The sequence below is a fragment of the Amia ocellicauda genome, chromosome 8 (genome assembly GCF_036373705.1).
Source record: "Amia ocellicauda isolate fAmiCal2 chromosome 8, fAmiCal2.hap1, whole genome shotgun sequence".
Classification (NCBI taxonomy): Eukaryota; Metazoa; Chordata; class Actinopteri; order Amiiformes; family Amiidae; genus Amia; species Amia ocellicauda.
In genome coordinates this window covers 43154292-43174464 of record NC_089857.1, presented here as the reverse complement: position 1 = coordinate 43174464, position 20173 = coordinate 43154292, and the positions used below count along the sequence as shown (strand labels likewise).

General features: G+C 40.1%; 1 protein-coding gene across 1 annotated transcript; it reads left to right on the top strand.

The window, feature by feature from the left end:
• Positions 1-4179: 4179 nt before the first annotated feature.
• Positions 4180-20054, top strand: LOC136755129 (interleukin-31 receptor subunit alpha). The gene is made up of 16 exons (XM_066711558.1): positions 4180-4305; positions 4528-4581; positions 6060-6104; positions 8766-8883; positions 9754-9902; positions 11510-11643; positions 12106-12241; positions 12759-12841; positions 15311-15515; positions 15775-15954; positions 16409-16552; positions 16733-16888; positions 17270-17413; positions 17763-17859; positions 18118-18199; positions 18558-20054. The coding sequence occupies exons 1-16, from the start codon at positions 4263-4265 to the stop codon at positions 18981-18983; spliced, it is 2196 nt and encodes a 731-aa protein (XP_066567655.1). The 5' UTR covers positions 4180-4262; the 3' UTR covers positions 18984-20054.
• Positions 20055-20173: the final 119 nt, after the last annotated feature.

Below are 20173 nucleotides of genomic sequence, written 5' to 3'. Positions count from 1 at the left end.
ATGGATGATGAAATGCCCAACTGTAAATTCAATAGAATTAAACATATAATTAAATCTGTGCATATACTGGATTTGCAAAAGAACCAAAAAACTTGCATGAAACATGTTAACCTTCCAGTAAAAACACTTGACTCATAATAAACTGTAATAAACAGTGAGGTGTGCATGTTCACTTCAATTTATATTTTATTCAATACAGAAATTAGTGTTGGAATAGCAAATCGGTGTAAATTAGTGATCCTGATGTTCAGTAACATTAAAAAATACACAACTATACTGAAAGTAGTAAATATTAAAGACGCCAGAACACAGTAACCTTAACATTTGGTTTAACTGTAACAGAAAAACTCCCTTCTACTGTTCAGAGTTTGTGTCAACATTATATATTTTTCGGCATATTATCAATTATAAAAATAATGGGTTGATTGCAACGAAAATGCAGTTAGTACGGAGCTGCATAAACACGGGGTCATCTCCACTGACCCGCTCTCCCGCCTCCCTTCGCATTTAATCCCCTCTCCCTTGTGACGATCCCACAGCACAGACACACTGAAAGAGTGTGGCCGCTGCCCTTAATTGGGGGGTGGAAAAAGTCCTAGCCAGGATTCATTACATGATCATAAGTGCTGTACGTCCAATTGACATTATATAGGTAATTTTGGTCAGCTTTGGCTGTTTTCCTTCAATGTTTTCTTTCCTGTGCTTTTCTCTTGTGTTTCTTTAAGAAATCTGAGAAAAGGACCAGCCTCTTTATAGTAAGGGGGGAGTAGAGAAAGAGAGGAACTCAGGTGACACGGAGGTACCTGATAAGAGTGCATCCTGGGTAGTGGTTCAGCATTGTGGGGAGCAGAGGCCTAGCTTCTAGAAATGAGAAAACAGCTTTACTTTGGGGAGTGAACAGGCTAAATAGAGGACAAATTTATTTGTATTGCTGAAGGGGATCTGCCGTGCAAGGGTATAGCTCTTCAGGCCTTACTTATTTTATTTGAAAAACTCAAGTGGAAGCTCCAAGATGCCCAAGGGTAATCATTCTGAATCTTGTCCTTTGCTGCTTTCTGTTATCTCTACTGGTTCTTATGGGTGTTAGGGATCTATGCTATACTTAGTCGTGTTACCTCCTAGTAAAATTATATTCGTTTTTTTTTAATATAATTTTCTCCCTGTTTCTCGTCTTCTGGTGTCTGGTAGATAATATAATTTTACATTGTGCTATAGCTCAGTATTTTCCTCAATAGTTAGGAGGGTTGATTGTTATACCCTATACGCTCCTCCCCACCGCACCGCCTTTACCCCATTAACCCTTTCTCGGGTGCGTTGGCATGCTACAGTATTCAAACAGTGTCAGTTTCTATTAACAATACAAACAAATCAATGTGACTGTCACGTGGGGAACCTTCGAAGGTCTGGAACTGAACGAACCTTTGAACATTCAAACATTCGAAGACAGCCCTACACAAGATACACCAGCCACTGTATAAGAGCAACAACTGTTCAGCTACTTCCTGACGCTGGTCTGATCAACTATAACAAAGACTAACGACACAATAGTCATTCAAATAAATAAGGATATATTTTAGCCAAATAAAAAATAATAATTTTCTCTACATGTATGTTATTTTTTTTTTCCATTCGAATTATGTTGGGAACTCTTTTACTCAGAGGAAGGTTACTGGACAAAATATCAGAATTGCAAGATAAATATATATTTTTAAGTTTATTAAATTAAAAAACAAACACATACAATGTTTTTCTAATAGCAATAGAGTGTGACAAAATTAACCAGCTGAAAAACGTCAATAACGGGAATGACGCTGAAAGTGGCAATGTTTTCCAAGACAATATGTCTATATATATATATATATATATATATATATATATATATATATATATCTGACACAATTCTCAGGAACAAGATTGCACATTTATGTCCTTTGCATCATTTGTTTTGCCACAATTTTGCATCTAAAATAACACAAATGTGAAAATATGAATCTTTATAATGGAAGCTTTTTCCTCATTCCGCTCCAAGACACATGTTCAAAATAAAGATTACTGTTTTTGTTTATTTGTCACCACAATACAGTTTCAAAGTACATTCAATATTTAAATTTAAAAGGCTTTTTTTGGTGCTGGGCCCCAAGAGTAAAAAGCAAATTTTTGGCTGGTAGAGGCAGAAGTGTGAGCTTTATTTATAGACAGGAGAAGTGAAAAAAATTTTTGCTGACAATCTAAATATTTACTTCTCCAACCCACACAGTTTGTTGTTGCATGCTTTTGTAAAAACATCATCATTTCTGGTATACTGTACAGTATAACAGAAATTTGCAAAGTCTACAGTTTTATTTATTACATTTCTGACAATACTGTGAAGCACTATTATAGTATTATAAAAATAAACTTTAAAGCAATTAATGTATCCTAGTTTGCATCTTGAACGAAACAGATCTATTCTGGAACATCTGTTGTCCATGAGAAATTAATCTTAGTGTGTTTTGAGCACCACCGACACCGACACCGTAGGCGCAGGTTCTTGCTTCTACAGCTGCAAGTCTTCTGCTCAATAACTGTCACTCCATTTCACACTGTGACTCCGGATCAGCTTCTGAAACCTGACAGCGTTCTGAAGGTATTTGCTTCTCAGAAGCATGATTTTAACCTTCATATTACTTGGTACCTGTACTTCCGATTTATAATAAATGTACTTCAAAGGTTAATATGGAACATTTTTATTTGTATAGCGCCCTTTGCAGGGCAGCCACCAAACACTTTACAGAGTGATAACAATACTACAACAAAATTAATAAAATAAATAAATGAATACATAAACCTTAAACAGTTTAAATACACTACACAAAGTAAACCAACATAACACAAACCATTAAAAACAAGGATTACTGGGCAAATCATGTACATTGAAGATGGATACAGTACAGAAACTGTTTTTTTTTTTACTAGATTTAAGTGCAGCTTTTGACACAATTGACCACCAAATCTTGATACACTGCTTCATTATGGTTTAAATCATATCTGTCAAACAGACTCCAATATGTACAGATTAATGAAAAACACTCAAATTTAACTGAGGTTAAGTACGGAGTCCCACGGGGCTCAGTCCTCGGACCTATACTTTTTTCATTGTACATGCTCCCTTTAGGTGATATCATTCGGCGACATAATATTAACTTTCACAGTTATGCAGACGACACACAATTATATCTGTCAGTAAATCCTAACAACACCATAGACCTAGAAAAACTAATCTGCTCTCTGTCTGAAATTAAAACATGGATGACAAGTAATTTTCTTATGCTTAATTCTGACAAAACAGAAGTCCTAATTTTAGGGGACAAAAATCTAACTGTTCATCATGCACTGAAAAAACAGAGTAATTATACCTTTAATTTCTTCCCTAAGTAGATGGCAAGAGACCTGGTTGTCATCTGTGATCATAATCTGTCCTTTGAATCACACATTCAGAATGTGTCGAGATCTTCCTTCCTCCAGCTTAGAAACATTGCTAGACTGAGACAATTCCTCTCGTTACAGGACACTGAGAAACTGATACACACGTTTGTTACATGTAGATTGTTTTTCTCTTCTGCGTGCCGAATGGTTTATTTATTAAAAATTGTATTTACATTATTTTAGATCACTTTAACTGTTAATGGTCTATTTTTATTTATTCTATTATTTACGTATTATTTTATTTTGCCGTATGTTTGTTGTATGTTTACCAGTCTGGGGCTACCCTGCAAATGGTGCTATACAAATACAAATTGATTGATTGATTGATTGATTGATATCATTCACAGTGCATTTGACTGCAAGCAATACAATGAGAATCCTGTTTGTTTAGCTGTTACATGAATAATTATGTGAAAGATATATCATTTTCAGCAATTGAAACAAAGGAGGAAAACAACACAATTATATATATATATATATATATATATATATATATATTGTCATTTCTAGTCTTTGTATTTGGATAATTTGAATTAAAAGTCAAATACATTTACATGATACACATAGTCTAGGTCAAAGTTGTTCAGATCGTTGATTGATTCATTATGAATTCCTCTCATGGGAAGGTGCTGGTGAGTTAACCCCGCCCACAGTGTGTGTATTTCTACTCCAGACTTGGCGCTGTGCCAGTGCACTTACTCATTCTCTCACTGTGCGCAGCTGGAGACAGACTCGTGTCATGGGCTCGAGAGGACACCTGCTTACTGAATGAACTAAAGACAGAGAACAACAAGAGGATGAAGCATCTGAGTTTTGCAGCTTTACTTTATGCTGTGATCGGTAAGGGCTTTTGATTCCCTCAGCATGTGTCCTGTTGCGAGAAACATGTAAACAAACACAAACTAGTGGTGTTCAGTAAATGTACGTTTAGTCAATAATGTATACACAATTTGGTAAGACACTTCACTTGGCTAGTGATGTAACACAAGGACAACTGAAAATGCAGGCATTACTAAATAAACATTTCAAAGTAATTCAATTAATGCATTTGTTTTAATTCAGGATTTTTTGGGGGGTGTAACTGGTCTGCTGCAGTGCACATTTCCAAATGCATAGGTATGTATTATTTGTACTTTTTATTTGCCTAGATTACGGTGAGGTTTACATTTACTTCACTGACACTTGTATTCAGTATTTTGAAGTTACTTGTTTGTCATGTGCATTATTTTGTTCTGTGTGTTTGCTTTTTGTGTGCATTGCGTTTTTTGTTTTAAAGGACAAAGGGTTTGGAAACTTTTTTCTTCAAACTCTACACAGCTCCCAACCACAGCAGATACACAGGACTATGTATGTATGTCAGCGAGTAAATAATATTTTGTCCAGTAAAGATAGTGATTAGTCAGATTGCACCGTCTGCCTTTGGTGAACCAGCTGTATTTGAACTGGCCTGCAGACGCTGGGGTTTCACAGTGGGCTAGGTGTAAATCCCCCACCTCAAGAGTAAGAACGGTCTTCCTGAGCCCACCTGGTTTGGTGGGCATCACTGTGGCACAACCTCTCAATGCCTTTACTGACCGTGCTGCATCACGAGGGAGGAAAAACAAAAATGACTGGTGATTCAGTCAGCTCTGTGCTTCTGCTCAGCCAAACGCAGTGAAATACTCAGCCTGTTCTATATATCTGACTGTGGTGGTGACTGAAGACTGAATAATGAAGATAAGGATTACAACTCAGATTTCCTCAGATAACCAGGCGCTGTTTGTGTGAAACTGGAGCCTCAACAGCACCAAAACAGTGGCTGCTGAACACACTCAGTAAGTCACTTTACGTCAAAAAGCTGTATGAGAAAAGCAAATTTATATTCACGAATTGAACAAGTATGCACCCTGACGGAGAGAAACTGAAGAGAAAACTGCAGTTTGCTGGGCTTGATTGTGTCCACTTCTTTCATGGGTTGTATTTGACACCCGTGTGCAGGAATTTACAGCCCTGGTCCTGCAGAAACGCAGGCTCTTCTGTTTGTTGTCTTTGGATGAATGAATTGGATCAAGCTGTTGTCTACTTAGGATAGGGTCTCTGCTTGTTGACCAGGGTTGCAGATGTCTGTAGACATTTTTTCTTTTCTTTGCAGAGAACTGTGTTGATTACAGTTTGAACAAAAAACACATGTAAAAGATTGCAATTGTATTGTAACAAGAAGAGGATTTCATATTTGTTTTGCATCTGAATAATTTCTGTATGGTGTTCATTATTTCTATATGGTTGTTTCTTTGCCATGTACAAGCTTTGATTTCAGTGCTTAATATTAAACTAAAAAGAACCAGAAACCAGATCAGTGAATGTGTTGCTACAGCCAGATGTCAAATTAATTAATTCGACTGATCAGCTGCTTAATTCTGGTTTCTCTATAGCGTACTTTTGGAAATTGTTACTTTGCTAATTATTCAGAAGGTTCGCAACATAGCTACAAAAACAAGACTTAGACATAAAGTATATATCTTTATTTATTTTGAGTTTTGTGTAACTTTTAACTGCTGAAAAATACACATTCCCTGTTCTATGGTGAAACATATTTTCTTATTTGTCCCTCACAGTGCAGAACACAAGCAGCAGCACTTATATGAACAAATCATCTGGAGGTAATGACATTTTTGTTTTTGATGCAATTTTTTTTGTTTCACGTCCGCAGGGCGATTTGAAAATAATTAAATTGTATTATATTTTCACTAGTACATTTTGGTGTGCGGGGTGGTGGGAGAGAGCAGATTGGAAAACAATGGTCTAGTAACGAAAAACCCAGAGCAGTCAGACAGTGTAATGCAACTTCAATTCATATTGCCCTTTTAACCACGAACACAGATCTGAGCCGATGATAACCCTTCGAGGAGGTATTTGTATATCGATCACGTAGCAGCTATGGTTTCTGCGACACTTGGTAAAAGGAGGAGAAACACAAGGCACCCATCAAAGAGGTGTGGCTGTTCCCTTCATTCTCCTCTAGAACCTGCAACCTGTTCTAGATCCTGCCATTCCACCAGTGTGCTATGAGGTGGGAATTCCAGTCCCGTTCCCAGTTACAACATTTCACTTTCAGGAATACAAATAAGTGTTTCAGCTGTTTGTATAAAGTTTGTCCAGGTTGTATTACTTGAAGTAAGCATACAACATACTTTGACGCATGGATTTACGTTGATTTTAATTGACTCGGTGTGACAGAAACAGCTCCCTACTACAAAGAGTTTCCTCAAGGGGCGAGTCTGTGATTTTCCTTCACCTGCAGGAAGTCAGAAAATAAAATCAGAAAAACCAGTTGCAACCAACAAAGGAAATCAAGTGCTTTCTTGATTGAAATACTCCCTGATAACGGCTGCTGAGATCTAAACATGTCGGTTGTTTTGCTCCCTTGGAGTAAAAAAGAAATATAGAAAAATGTATCAGTAAATGAATCCCCAAAACATGTATCTTCAATATTGGTGTTAACACCGATTAACCCTATTTTAAAAGCGGACTTACTTACTGATTCAACTCCCTTCATTTTTGAGATATTAATTTCCTAAGGTAGTGTCTCTTGTCTTTTGTTATTATCAATAGTAGTAGTGGCAGTGGTAGTAGTTGTAGTAATAGCTCTCAAGACAGATATATTTGCATATTTTTATATGATTCAAAACGGAGTTGCAGGGGAATCGGGGGAAATACCACACAAGCACAGAGACAGAAATGCTGTGTCTATTTATTCCCTCTGGTCTGTGTGTAACCAGTAAAACTTTAATGGGGTTTGTTCCTCTTTGTGCTCTCGTTGTTTTGTCATTTCCTTTTGACTTCTCAAAACAAAGACAAACCCTGTTGTGTTGAGGAAAAAAACACCCTTTCATCTCGTTTTAACTTCACAGCGGAGAACAAGCAATAGTCACGGCCTCCGGGAATGTGTTTTCGTCATAACAAATAACAAAATGTTCGTTTGTGTCTGCTGCGCCATATATCATGTTTGTAGCATGTTTGTAGCGTGTTTATATCGTCCCAATTTAATATTAAATACATATTTGAATTGATAATCTATTAAAATTCAACTAATTGCTAAATAAATATCAGTAGAAGATCTCATTATGCCAAAAACGTTGTCAGCATGAACAAAACACAGGTTACATAATCGCTCGGCCATCTGAAGTGGATATCAAAACCAAAAGCCAAGATACAAGAGAAACATACATATCTCCACTTTAGATGACTGAGATATAGTTTTTTCCATGTTGATAATGGTTTCGATAGAGATAGATATGACATGAACATGTTATTGAACTTGAATTAATACATTTTCAATTGTATATCTATATAATATTAAATTGGACCACAGTCTAAAGCGTTACTATTGTTCCTTTACCTTTCTTCTAATGATGATGACAAATAGCAGAAGTGAATTTATTTCTCAAATAGTCATAGTTTCACAAAGACTCCCACATATTAAAGGGCACCTTGAGAGAAAAACAGAAAAACGACGTGTAGATGGATTTCCGTAAATGCTTGTTTGCTTGGTATAATGTACGTTCTCTTTTTATTGAGCAAGACTCAGCAATGATTGCACAGTCTGAATGGCCGATTATACAAAGCTGGATTCATAAAGTCTTTGCAGAAGTAGAATTTGTATGCTTTTGTGTTTAAAATTTGAAAAAATGTATCTGAATTAAACTGAAAGAAGTTTTATTTCACATTCATACGCCGATGCACAGCTCATCAGAGGTCTGGGTTTAGAACAGTAATGCATGTTCAGGTGCTACTGAAACGCAGATTGTAAAGAAATATAAGAGTGAATGTCATAATCCTGACTTGTACCGATCATCAGCCACAACCTGTTAACCAGCACAGGACGCTATATGGCATTAGATATTTTTTTTAGGTGGTGTTTGTTTGTTTGTACAATTTGCTCTGAACTTTAATCACCAAAGACACCATCACTCTTCATTCCCAGAGAGCAAGACCTTGCTGTCGTGCAGCTTTATGCTTGCTTGGTAATTAGCTAGCAGTGTTTGTCTAGCCTTGCTAGTGAGGGTGACGGCAGTGAAGAGAACAAAATGCATTTCACAAGTAGTCCTGTGCAAAGAAATGGCAGATCCCTTAATTCACTCTGTGTCACATACAATCATTTTAAATGTTGCAGCTCTCTCAGGGCAGGCAAGTGTCTTTTTAATGTAATAATAATTGTATTATGTTATTTTATTTAATGAGGGTGACAGGGGTGACTGACAGTTTGATTAAATGTTGGTGTTTTTTGTGTATTGATCTGTTTATATATTTTTTCATTACAGATGGAGTCCATGACTTAGACTGTTTTTTAACCAAACAAAATTATAACCCCCTGCATTGCTCCTGGAAACCAGGCTTCAACACATCAGACACCAGAAACTACACTTTTATCATCCTGCAGTAGGTTCTGCTTCTGTTTCCTTCTCCTCCCAAGCATTGTTTTCTTCAGGGAAAACGTATGACAAAACACCCAGATATGAGCCGGCTGACGCGGCCCCGGGGCCACGGTGTCATCTGTGGATGGTTACGCTACAGTGTGAGGCTGGAGATGTCTTTACTGGTGTATTTTAAAGGGGTGTCTTGTGCATCACATTCATGATGTCAAGCTCAAGCTTTTAAACTGAGCTGTGAAAGTGCGCAGAGACTGGGAAGTCGTGCCCTTCCTGCGTGACTTCGACGCTGTGAAGCCACGGCACAAAGCAGAAGCGCTGCGCAGACACGAGTGCAGGACACCGACGTCCTCCAAGACTGTGCGTGTGCTGGCAGTGCTGTGGGACGGGTTTCACAGACTGTCGGTGTGTTTTGCATCACTGATCCTATTTCTAGGAGTCAGTTTCTATTTACTGATGTAGAAAGTAGCACTGAACTCCTCTCATGAGCAGAGAAGAGGCCACTGTGTCTTTTGTGTCTAATGAATCCTGAATTGCTGCTCTGTGCAGGATTAGCACACAGTAACAAACTGTTAAGAAATAAATGTGCCATAGTCCTTGTACTTTACAGCTTCATTCACAAAATCATTACAGTTGGTGCTAACTCTTTTACATATTTATTTCAGTGGGGTGTTGTCTGAGACTTGTAGTCTAAGTTCAGTAAAAATCAGATGATGTGGTGTTTCTGCTAATTGGAATTTAACACTCTTATTTTTCATTATTATTGACAAGAACCAAAAAGAAGTTTTTTTTTATTCAGTAGAAAGAAAGTACACCTGGGCTAAAGCATGTTGTCTATTGTCGTATTTAATGGCCTATGTCCTGCACTTTGTGTCCACAGAGAACAGAGAGAGTCTTCTAAAGTGTTCAGAAATATTCTCACAACATCCCACACATTTGATGTCTACCTGAATGACAACATGACAGTTTTGGTCAGAGATGAAAGTGATTATTCAGAAACATGTTTCAAAGGCATGCCTAATAATTTGGGTAAGCATTTTATTTTAATTATTAGATTGCCATCAATAAATATATATTTCAGACATTTGTATCATTAATAATTAAATTCACAGTGCAGACACTGCAGGTTTCATCCAGCGCGACATGTTCTGGGTAAAAAAAAAAAACATTTCCATACAGTTATTATCAACTATGTGTAATAAGCAAAGTAACAGGTTTCTATGCTATGATGCATTAATTAACACTAGAAGCGCCGACATTTTGAACTGCCTACAAGCGCCGAAGCCGGTCTTTGTAACCGATAGGGCTTTAACAGGCATAAAAAACTCAGAAGTTTTATTCATGAATATCAAATCCAACATTTACATTTACATGGCACAAATAGAGTATTTAAATTGAAATATGACCATAAAACATTAATATTATTGCTATAAGTAACATCAATACACTTTTTTTTCTAAACGCACACACTGCAGTCAAAACATGAATAACTATATATCCTACAATAAGCAAAAAGCTCAAAAACGGCATACAATAAGGGAATGAAAAAAAGTGCAAACGTAAATATTGGAATAATGCGCAAAAGCAATATTTTATAGTTCAAAATAACGATTGCATCATCAAAACATAATTGTACACAACACTGTGTAAACTTGTTTTCAACATACACTGCTTTGTATTTCAATAAACTATTTACTATATATTTGTCCTGCATACCTGACAGCTCGTAGCTCACACTGCATTGTGACAGCCTCTCCAGCTGAACACTTTGACTCCATTGCGGGTAATCACTGTATCAGCTCAATCTGAGCTCAAACCAGCAAGTTAGCACACTGGTCTAAATCTACTGATCACAGGGCAGCTGCATTAACCACAGTATCTGAACCAGCTGGACAAATGTATAGTTAATGAATTACTCAGATATTCAAACACAATATGTAATTATTGTTGTTAATAGTTGTATGAAATGCTTTCTGTGGCACTTATAATAGGCTATTTTGTCACACTTCTCTCTTCTACTTTTTATAATTTTACATGTTGGTGTGTTCATGTGCCAACGTGCAATTTCTGATTGATTGGTTCAGCTATTCTGGACAGATATTTGGCATTTTATAACTATAACCTGCATTCTTTCAAATGTATAATTAATGAATAACACAGATATTCAAACACAATATGTAATTATTAATAGTTAACATTAATGGAAAACATGCTTTCTATGGCACTTCTCTCTTCTATTTGAAATGTATTCTTGTCAATGTTGCATAGGAAAATGCTTTCTGTTCAACATGTATTTGTAGCAGTTCTTCTCTCTTTTGCTTCATGTAATAATACATTGTGTGTTATTTTCATGTACAACAATGAATTGATTGGTATCTGTAGGCCTTCTTGAATGATTTCAAATAATAAATCCGCAAGCAGCCTAAATATCCATGTGCAGAGTCAAATTGATTTTAGCCAAAAATTTTCCGGCCCCCATGAGGTCTCATTGGAACAAATCCAGCCCACTACCTAATATGAGTCTGACACCCCTGCACTAGGCCAAAGGTAGTACTGATGTGCACACCCTTCAAACAGCAATGCATGCTGGGTATTGGCATTAGATCATACTGTTTGTTTTTCACTCTGTGTTTCAGTGCGATGTGACCAGCCTAGAAACATCAGTTTTAATTGGAATAGTGGATTGTTCAATGTAGTGTTGGTGGAAGTCAAGTTTGCTGAACAATATGAAGTCCAGTACGCAGAAAATAACAGTGCAGCCTGGAGCCAGGTAAGAACACAAAGAACAGGCTGAATTTAAAACCACCTGTGAAAGGGGCCAATTGGGAAGGGACCATGTGACCTTGACAAAGAGAAAACCTAGTGCTGTGTGGACAATGAATCTTGAGTTTATAAGATGCCTTTCTTAGTAGAGGACTTGAACATACTGTTACAATATTGCTGTCAGCTTACTGGAAATGGGCAGGAAGTAAACAACTTCCCGTATTTTGTAGAGTAAAGCGGGGGGATTATGGAAAAAGGAATGGTTAGCTCAGGCTGTCCGAGCAGCCCACTGCCACACTTCCTGCTCCTAGAGGAGGTCCTGCTTACGATGGCCGTTATGCATGTGAGAAAGTCCCCTCGGGGGCCCTCTGTGGCTCTTGGCAGGGCCTGCGCAGTAACATGGTCACACGGTGGTTTTCAGTCCTCAGCCCACTGCCCCTTCATCCTGTGTCTGTGCGCTCGTCTGCAGGTTGAGTTGGACTATAAGAACGGTGTTGTGGTGAAGGGGCTTGACCCAGAGCGGTCCTATCGGGTCCGGGTGCGCTGTGTGAAGAAGCCCAAGTGCAACTTGTGTGTATGGAGTGACACGTTCCTCGTACCGCCTGGTAAAAGGAGATGTTATGTTTTATATATAAGTAATCATTGTTTTAATAATAGTTAATAACATTTAATATAGTTTTTTTATTTTTTTATTTGTATATTCTGAGAATTACAGCTAAATTGTGAAATATGAGCATATCCACTAGTTTTGTCAAGTATCTGCCCATGTTCCTTATGGGATGTACAATTCAAGTGGTGCATTTTATTTGAGTTTTGCTGTAGTTGTAAATCAGGGGAGAAAATCCCTGATTCATAAGACATGCATTCCTTAATGACTGAAGAGTTCTTATCCGTCACACGAGTGAAACTGTATGATTTCCATTGTCATTCATATACAAATTCAGTGTAACAGAACAAAATCACAAACAGCTCATGAATAAATGTCTCGTAAGCTTGAGGAGCACACGGGTGGCATGTTTATAAGAGACAGGGATTTGAACCATGGTCAGATGTCATGTGTTCAGATGCCCTGTCTGTACTGTTCTCCTGTGTGAGACTCACTGTGTTGTCTTGCTTTCACAGAGTTGACTGCCAGGCCGGAGATTGTAAAGTTTGAAACCAAAGCAATGGAGGGAGGGAAGCGATGGTTCTTCCTGAGCTGGCAGGTGCTTTACAGTCCACAACGACTCGTCCACAGCATTTTATTTGAACTAGAATTAGGTTGACTCCGCACATGTTATGGTAGTTTACTGTATAGCTCTTCAAAGAGGTACAGCACACCAACACAAGAAGCATACATACAGAGTGTGTGCAAAGACGACGCTCCGGTTGTAATTGTACATATCAGACAGGGGTGGACTGGCAATTGGGAAGTGCTGGAGAAACCATATACACAGTATATTGTTTTTTTTCTGCCCGTTACATGCTGAGAATGACACACTTATTAACTGGGCATCTCTCTCACATCACTCCAATCATCGCGCGGGTAAATCCAATATTGTAATATCTCAGGGGCAGGAGGGGCCAATCCCTGATTTGATTAGCCAGGATTTTCTTACAACGGGATTGGTGAACCGATGTCATCTTTCATTTGAATCTATTGTATTAATAGGGGATGAGTTTCATGTCAGTCAAAGATCTTCTATAGCAGGGGTAGTCAATAGGCGGAACACAGTCCAAATCCGGACCGCCAGACGCTTTTGAATGGACTGCGAGAATCATTTTAATTAACTTATCATTGATTTTAGTTTTTTAGTTTTTTTATGTATTGTTTATCGTGTGGACATATTTCAACCTCACGTCCAACAAGTGCACACACACGACCAGTGGCCTATTTAGGGGGAACGGTGCCATAGCGTGTATTGACCTAGAAACTCCTACATCAGCGGCGGAAACAGCTGATTTCCAATGAAGACGCATCCCTGCTAACACACAACGTTGCCACAGCGTTATACATTAGCTGGGATATGTCGTAATGTGTGTTAGCTGGGATATTTCTAGCACAAATTGAAAGCTGTGCATCCTCACCCGTTTCAATTCCAGCTCCAGCGGACAGATCTCTGTGACTGAGGAGCAGCAGACACCGAGTCTAGTCCTGCATAATGGCGGTTGATGTTATTGTTCGCCGGATGTGTCCCACAGTGATGCGTGGTTGTGAAGCAAAGACATGTTTGAGTCAAAATCTGCCTGCTTTCATGAAGATTTTTAGCTAAGTTTTTCGACTTTGAAATGACTCAGAATCACGCATTTCAGGATTTTTCTGGGGGAAACCCCCCAGAGCCCCACCGTGAATTCCTCATTCCTCTTCACTCTCATATTGCTTTAATGTTGAGCAGTGGACAGTGATAAAGGGAAATGGTAAAGACTTGAATCTAATAAAACACGAAATGCTTGAACATTTCTATTATGTTTATCTATATGCTACAATAATTAAAAAAAAATAAACAAAAATGGATTGAAAGCGTTTTAAGACTAACATTCACATTTACTTTTACATTTTATTTTAGTACTTTGTCAAATGAATGTACTAAATATATAAGTAAAGGGGGTATATTACTAATTCACAGAATTGTGTGTGTTGGAAAGGTGCATTTGCAGGTGTGATTCTCCCCCATCTGGAGTCTGGACCTTGACCAAGAAAGTTGGACCCAGACAAAAATAATTCACTACCACTGCCTTAAGCGTATGTGAAAGACATGTTTGAACATTGCAGACAGTGTACTGGAGCCTGCTAACTTCCGCATTGTGTCATTCACTGTTATATTATATATTATATTATATTGTATTATGAAAGCTGTTTAAATGAAAAAAGTGGTGAATTTACCTGGCACTCAATCGTGACATAGATTGCTGGCAACGATACGTAAAAATGTGATAAACAAAGTGATGTTGTTTTATTATAGTTATGTTGAAAAAAACGATTTAATTACGGTTTTTAATCAAACTGTGTTTGTGTGTCTTATACAGCCCAGGTATTAAATTATGTACTTTAGAGTTGTGCTACTTCCTTGTTGGCTTTAGTCAAAGCTGCGTGTCAGAACACACGGACACAATGTCGCATCCCTGACCGCACAGGGGCGGCAGACAGACGTGCGACACAAACAATAATTCATTGAAAATATTTTGTTGATGGAAAAGTTTGATATGTTCAGTAGGACAGCCTATTATTTGTGACGTCTTGATTATGGTAAGCCTATACTTTGCCATACTTAAATTGCCCATACTGTGTGTGAAACCTGGTAGAAGCTGTAGCCTACAATGTAGAAAGTTTACATTGTTAGGGCAAACCTTCTATGTCATTTATTTTAATGATACTTCATCATGACGGCCGCTGCATGTGCTCACGTCATTATTACTTCAGTATGTTGATTTTGGCATATATGTGGGCCGGTCGAATTGAACTTCCCGGGCCGATTTTTGGTCCCAGTCCGCCCCTGATATCAGATGACACTCCATAGTCTGTGTGTGTTTGCTACACTGTAGACCTTTCTAAAATGGATACTGTACTATACTGTAGTAGTGTTCCTGTTAAAATACATGTATATTTTTCTCATTGGTACTTTGTATATGTTACAGTATAAACTAATTGCCCAAATCCTCACCGTACCCCTCCTTGCTTCTTGTCCCATCTTCAGATGGCCCGTAACTGGTCGGTGAACTTTTACAATGTGACTGTGAGGAAGCAATCCCAGAGGGAGCCTGACCTACCCGTGATCACGACGTTCCCAGAGCTCAGCCTGATCCTCTCGGGGTCGGCCTATCTGGTCAGTGTGGTGGCCTTCAACAGCGCTGGGAAATCCCCGCCCGCCCAGAGGAGGCTAGCGGCTTTTGAAAATATAGGTAAGCCTGGGACTGCCCGAGGGGTGTCGCCGCTTTTCAAGGAGGGCAAATGCCTTGTGAAACCCAAGATGGTGTGCTCCGAAACGGCTGTCGTCCCCATTTGTTTGTAAACACCAGAGGTGACCCAGACTCTCAACTGTGTTTATTACTTACATGTTTAACAAACCCGTGAAAACCCAGGTGCAAATTGAGCTGGTGGTCCTGCCACTGTGGACAGACTCTAATCTGGGATCCACTTGTCTTCCCTGGGTCTCGACAGACTTGCCCGGTGAAATAAATGCGACTGTGAGTCTTGGCAAGAGTTTCGTGATCTCCTGGGATCGCAGGAAGACCCAGTCCTACAGCTGCTACGCCATCGAGTGGGGTCCAGCCCGGAATGCCACAGACTTAGTCTCCTTTTATCTCAGAAAGCCGAACATCAACAATTATAAGATACAAGGTACTGATACCAACAAAGTCTGCGCAGCCCCCGCGCTCTATACACACTCTGCCACACAACACACCAACACTGCATCAGTGAAACATAAACACAAGGAAAATAAAGTCCTGGTTTTCTTTCATTCCTCTCTCGGACCATGACAAGTCTACTGTTGGTCTAGTGAAATGATAACCTGCTTCATGAGGAGAAGAAAGCGCAATCAGAATACTGTGGTTGTCGGTTATCTGACACACTGAGGGATTGCATATCTTTGGAAGTGTTGTTCCCAGAGTTGGTCATTATGAGGATGTTGTCATTCTGAGCACAGAGGAAGCACCATCCACTGCTCGCCTGCGCTCTGCACCCAAAACTAGACCTTTGAGAGGCTTTTTAAAGTTAATTTCCCTGAGTTGAGCACCTTCTTTACTTGTTCTTATTGGTGTCCAACATTTCCAATGACTGTTAATGTCTGCAGGTACAAGCGCACGTCCGTTGGAGCCCTTCCGCAGGTACCAGTTCATCCTTCTCCTCCGCTTGGAAAAAGAAACCTGCAACCTGAAGCACATCAATGATAGCGAGAGCACCTATGGGAGGACTGAGGTCTACCTCCAAGAAGGAAGTAAGTTCAGCAATTTCCATTAAAACGTGCTTTAATCACCCTCAGTGCCCCAGCTCTGTGACTGACAGGTGTTGTGTTCTCCAGTACCGCCATTTGAAATGTTTTGCACGTTCAATTGCTGGAATCCAACAACAACAGAAAAATGACAGTGCTGTATTTTGTTTCGATTCCCACTTGAAGGCCCCAAGAGCGCCCCCAGCAACGTGAGCAGCTGCAATGTCACGGCCTCTTCAGCGGTGATCGAGTGGAGCCCGGTCCCCGAGGAGGAGCTGCGCGGGTTCCTCCAGGGCTACGTCGTCCAGTACTCCATCACCAACCGTGGAGATACTACCTTGAGTAATTGCCACACGGCTCCCCTTTCATCTCTCTCTAAACGTCTTCCTCACAGAGCAGATGCGCTCACGTCAGCGTGTTCTTCCGTCCATCTGTCCTCCTTTATCAAATACTCAAAGTGCCATCACCTTTTCTGATTACTGTCCCATGAGATTCCTATTCACTTATGCTTCCATTGGGGTCTAGAGTTTGGACGTTTCTTTCTTCTCTTTTGTGTCTTTTTTTCTCTTGCCTGTGTAGAAGCTTTTCTAGTGAATATTTCAGTTATGCCAGTTCGGTAGAGAACACAGTTTTCCAAAAGCTTCATATACATACATGTGTTTTTAAAATGTTCTCCTAATGCTCTAGTTCAAATGAAATATTTGTATCTTGATTTCCCTCCAGATATCACGGTCAGCTCCCATGAGAACAGTTACAAGTTATCCAACCTGAGCAGCCAGACCTTGTACACAGCCCGGGTGTCTGCGTTCACCCGGGCTGGGGAGGGAGAGTTCAGCCACCCCATAGTGTTCGAGACGGAGTTCAACGGTAATTCTGGGTTACAGATGAAAGGAGGCCAGCCAGGACAGGGTGGCGCGCTTCCACATTCTGCACCAGCAAGACAGCGATACACTTGCTAAATGGAACCTCGAGGATTATTTAAAATAAATTCAATGTGTGCATTTCTTAATAAACACAAGATTTTAAACACTATGCGTGTACTGCATATGAAATGTAAACGGAAGTTCATATCATTACACCATCCTTTGTGTCTGACAGGGAATTCAATCTCTGGTGATGTTGCTGGTTTGCGATGGCTGCTTTTTATGTGACTCGGTTTAATCACATCAGAAAAACTGCCAACGCCATGAACGCCTTGATTTTGCTCTCTCTGCAGAATCTGATCCAGTTTCCTACAGTATTCTGTGGATCCTCTCAGGATTGGCGCTGGGATTTATTCTGTTAGCTCATGGTGGATCCAAAGCATTTAAACGGTAAGGGGAAACACCGCTCCTCACTCTGCAGACGGTGCACTTGCTGTTGAGACAGTGCTGCACTCTAATTATTTAGTGTAATCGTGTTTTTGCACGGATTCAATATATGCGAACCAGTGTGTAGATAGCGATGCGTCAGCGATTTCAGCCGCCTGACAGAGAAATCCACGCAATACCTCACCTCGTTCACTGAAACTCCTGTCATTTTCATCAGAAATTATACAGAAAGTTACCGCCAATAATGGTTTTTGTTTTTAGAGGAAAGAAATTGTTCTGGCCAACTATACCTCATCCTGGTAACAGCAACGCCATCCAAAGGATCGACGGAAGCCTCACCCAGGTAGGCAAAGAAATCCTGATCTGTTAGTGCCAGGATAAAGGACAGATCAAAGTCCTTTCCTGACTCTTCCTGTAAGGCAACACCAGATCTTTTACAGACTTGTGGTTTCATATTTATGACAAAGTCAAACATAATCATCCCAAATGGTGTTCTTGACTATGTTCTATAAAAACGAGGCTTAATACAAAATTACTGCTTACATTTGTAAATCACCAGTTTATCATACAATTTAACTTCACTGTTCATATTAGAATAGTCATTGTATGATTTATATTAAATTACCACAAAGTTAGATTTGATCTCGGTTTACATTCTTGTCTTCAAGATCTACAAGATCTTTTCCCTCGTTCACTCTCAGGATATTTTGGACCCCAAAGCTACTCTGTATGAAGCTCCGATGGAAAACACTGATGCCAACAGTCTTCACATCATCGAGGAGACGATGAAAATGCTTCCTGAAAGAAGTGAAAGTGTCAACATTGTGCAAGTCGATGAAGACCTGCCTCCCAGAAGCCTCAGTGAAGAGGAAGGACATAAAGACCAGCATTACATCACAGAACACATCAGCACAGACGTGGAACCCACTAATGTCGGGCCACCGTCTGCATTCGTAAGTGACTACACCACCATGGAGCACTTCCAGCAAGTGCTGTCTCAGCAGTGCTCAGCTAAAGTCCTGCGTGTCCATTCAGGAGAAACCCCCTCGACACTGAACCAGGACTACATCAGGCAGACGATGGTGTACAGTGAAGAGGACCTGCCTGTGAGCGAGACGCAGCTCTGAGAGACCACGTTCATCTGTTAAACCCTCGGGATGTGTTAGAGACGGAGGCTGAAATACCCTCATGATTTCACTCATTTCCTGAGTCGAAACGGACGCCCTTAGAAGGTGAAGTGAAACTCAAGGGCATCTTCCTGAAAGCCAGCGATGGCCCGGTCTGCACTGTGAAGTCATTCGGTGCGATATCAGTTCCAGAGAGAGTTTGGTCCCTCAATATCCCAGCCCTTCAAAGTTCAACACGCTGGTCCGGAGCAGAGGTGTCCATGGAGTCCATGAAGCTTCAAGACAATTACATCCACGGGATCAGTTTAGTAACGATTCCTGCGCCATCTCTAGTGTTTCAGAGGTTGTGGATTATTTTAATTGTTTGTTTCTACGATCTTCACATAGAAAGGTTTTATGTAAAACTGTTCTTCGGGCAAACGGCCCACCAGCAAGGACTGTGAATCGGGGCCGACATCAAAGTGAGCGCTGCTATTCTGAATGTATGCAATATACGATAATAAAGGACACTTTAAACATGGCTCGTTACATCCCTCAGTAAATCATTTTGAAGTGCGTGTTCTAATCTCACAAAGGAGCTCAAGCTGATCAGCGCAGATTTCAACGAGACTCAAAACACAAGTTATTTTCAACAGTATCGAACGCTTCTCCCGTTCAGGATGGACTGGTTGAATTACAACTGACCCCCGTGCTTTTCTCATGCATCTGTTTCCTGAAGCTCCAGGAAACGGGTCATAGTTAATAGGCCTCCGTAAATCAGCCGCAGTCCCCTGAACACACGGCCGTTAAGTCGTTAATGGTGTGGATAAAATTAAAGAAAAGCCCACAGGGGCTCTTCAGGAACACCGCCCGCCTGAGCGCCGAGCGTCAGGGCGGGGCGGGGGCAGGGTATCGCCTGCCAGCCCGGGAGAGGGACATGTGGAATTGTCAATCTTCCATAATTCGAGCCTGGATTGGCTCTGCTCAGTGTTTTAATCAAGTGGGCAGAACTTCAGCCCTATTTTTGCGTATTCTGGCGTTACAATGATGTCAAAATGCATACGTGCTACTCATAATGCGTAGAGGTTGGCAGCTCTGCAAACTGAAGCGCAGAAGCGTGATGGGGGTCTCCAGCGACGCAGATGTCGGGGGCAGGCAGGACGGGCCGGGCTTCACTCAGTGTGCAGGAGGTGTGTGCGATGAAGCTGCTA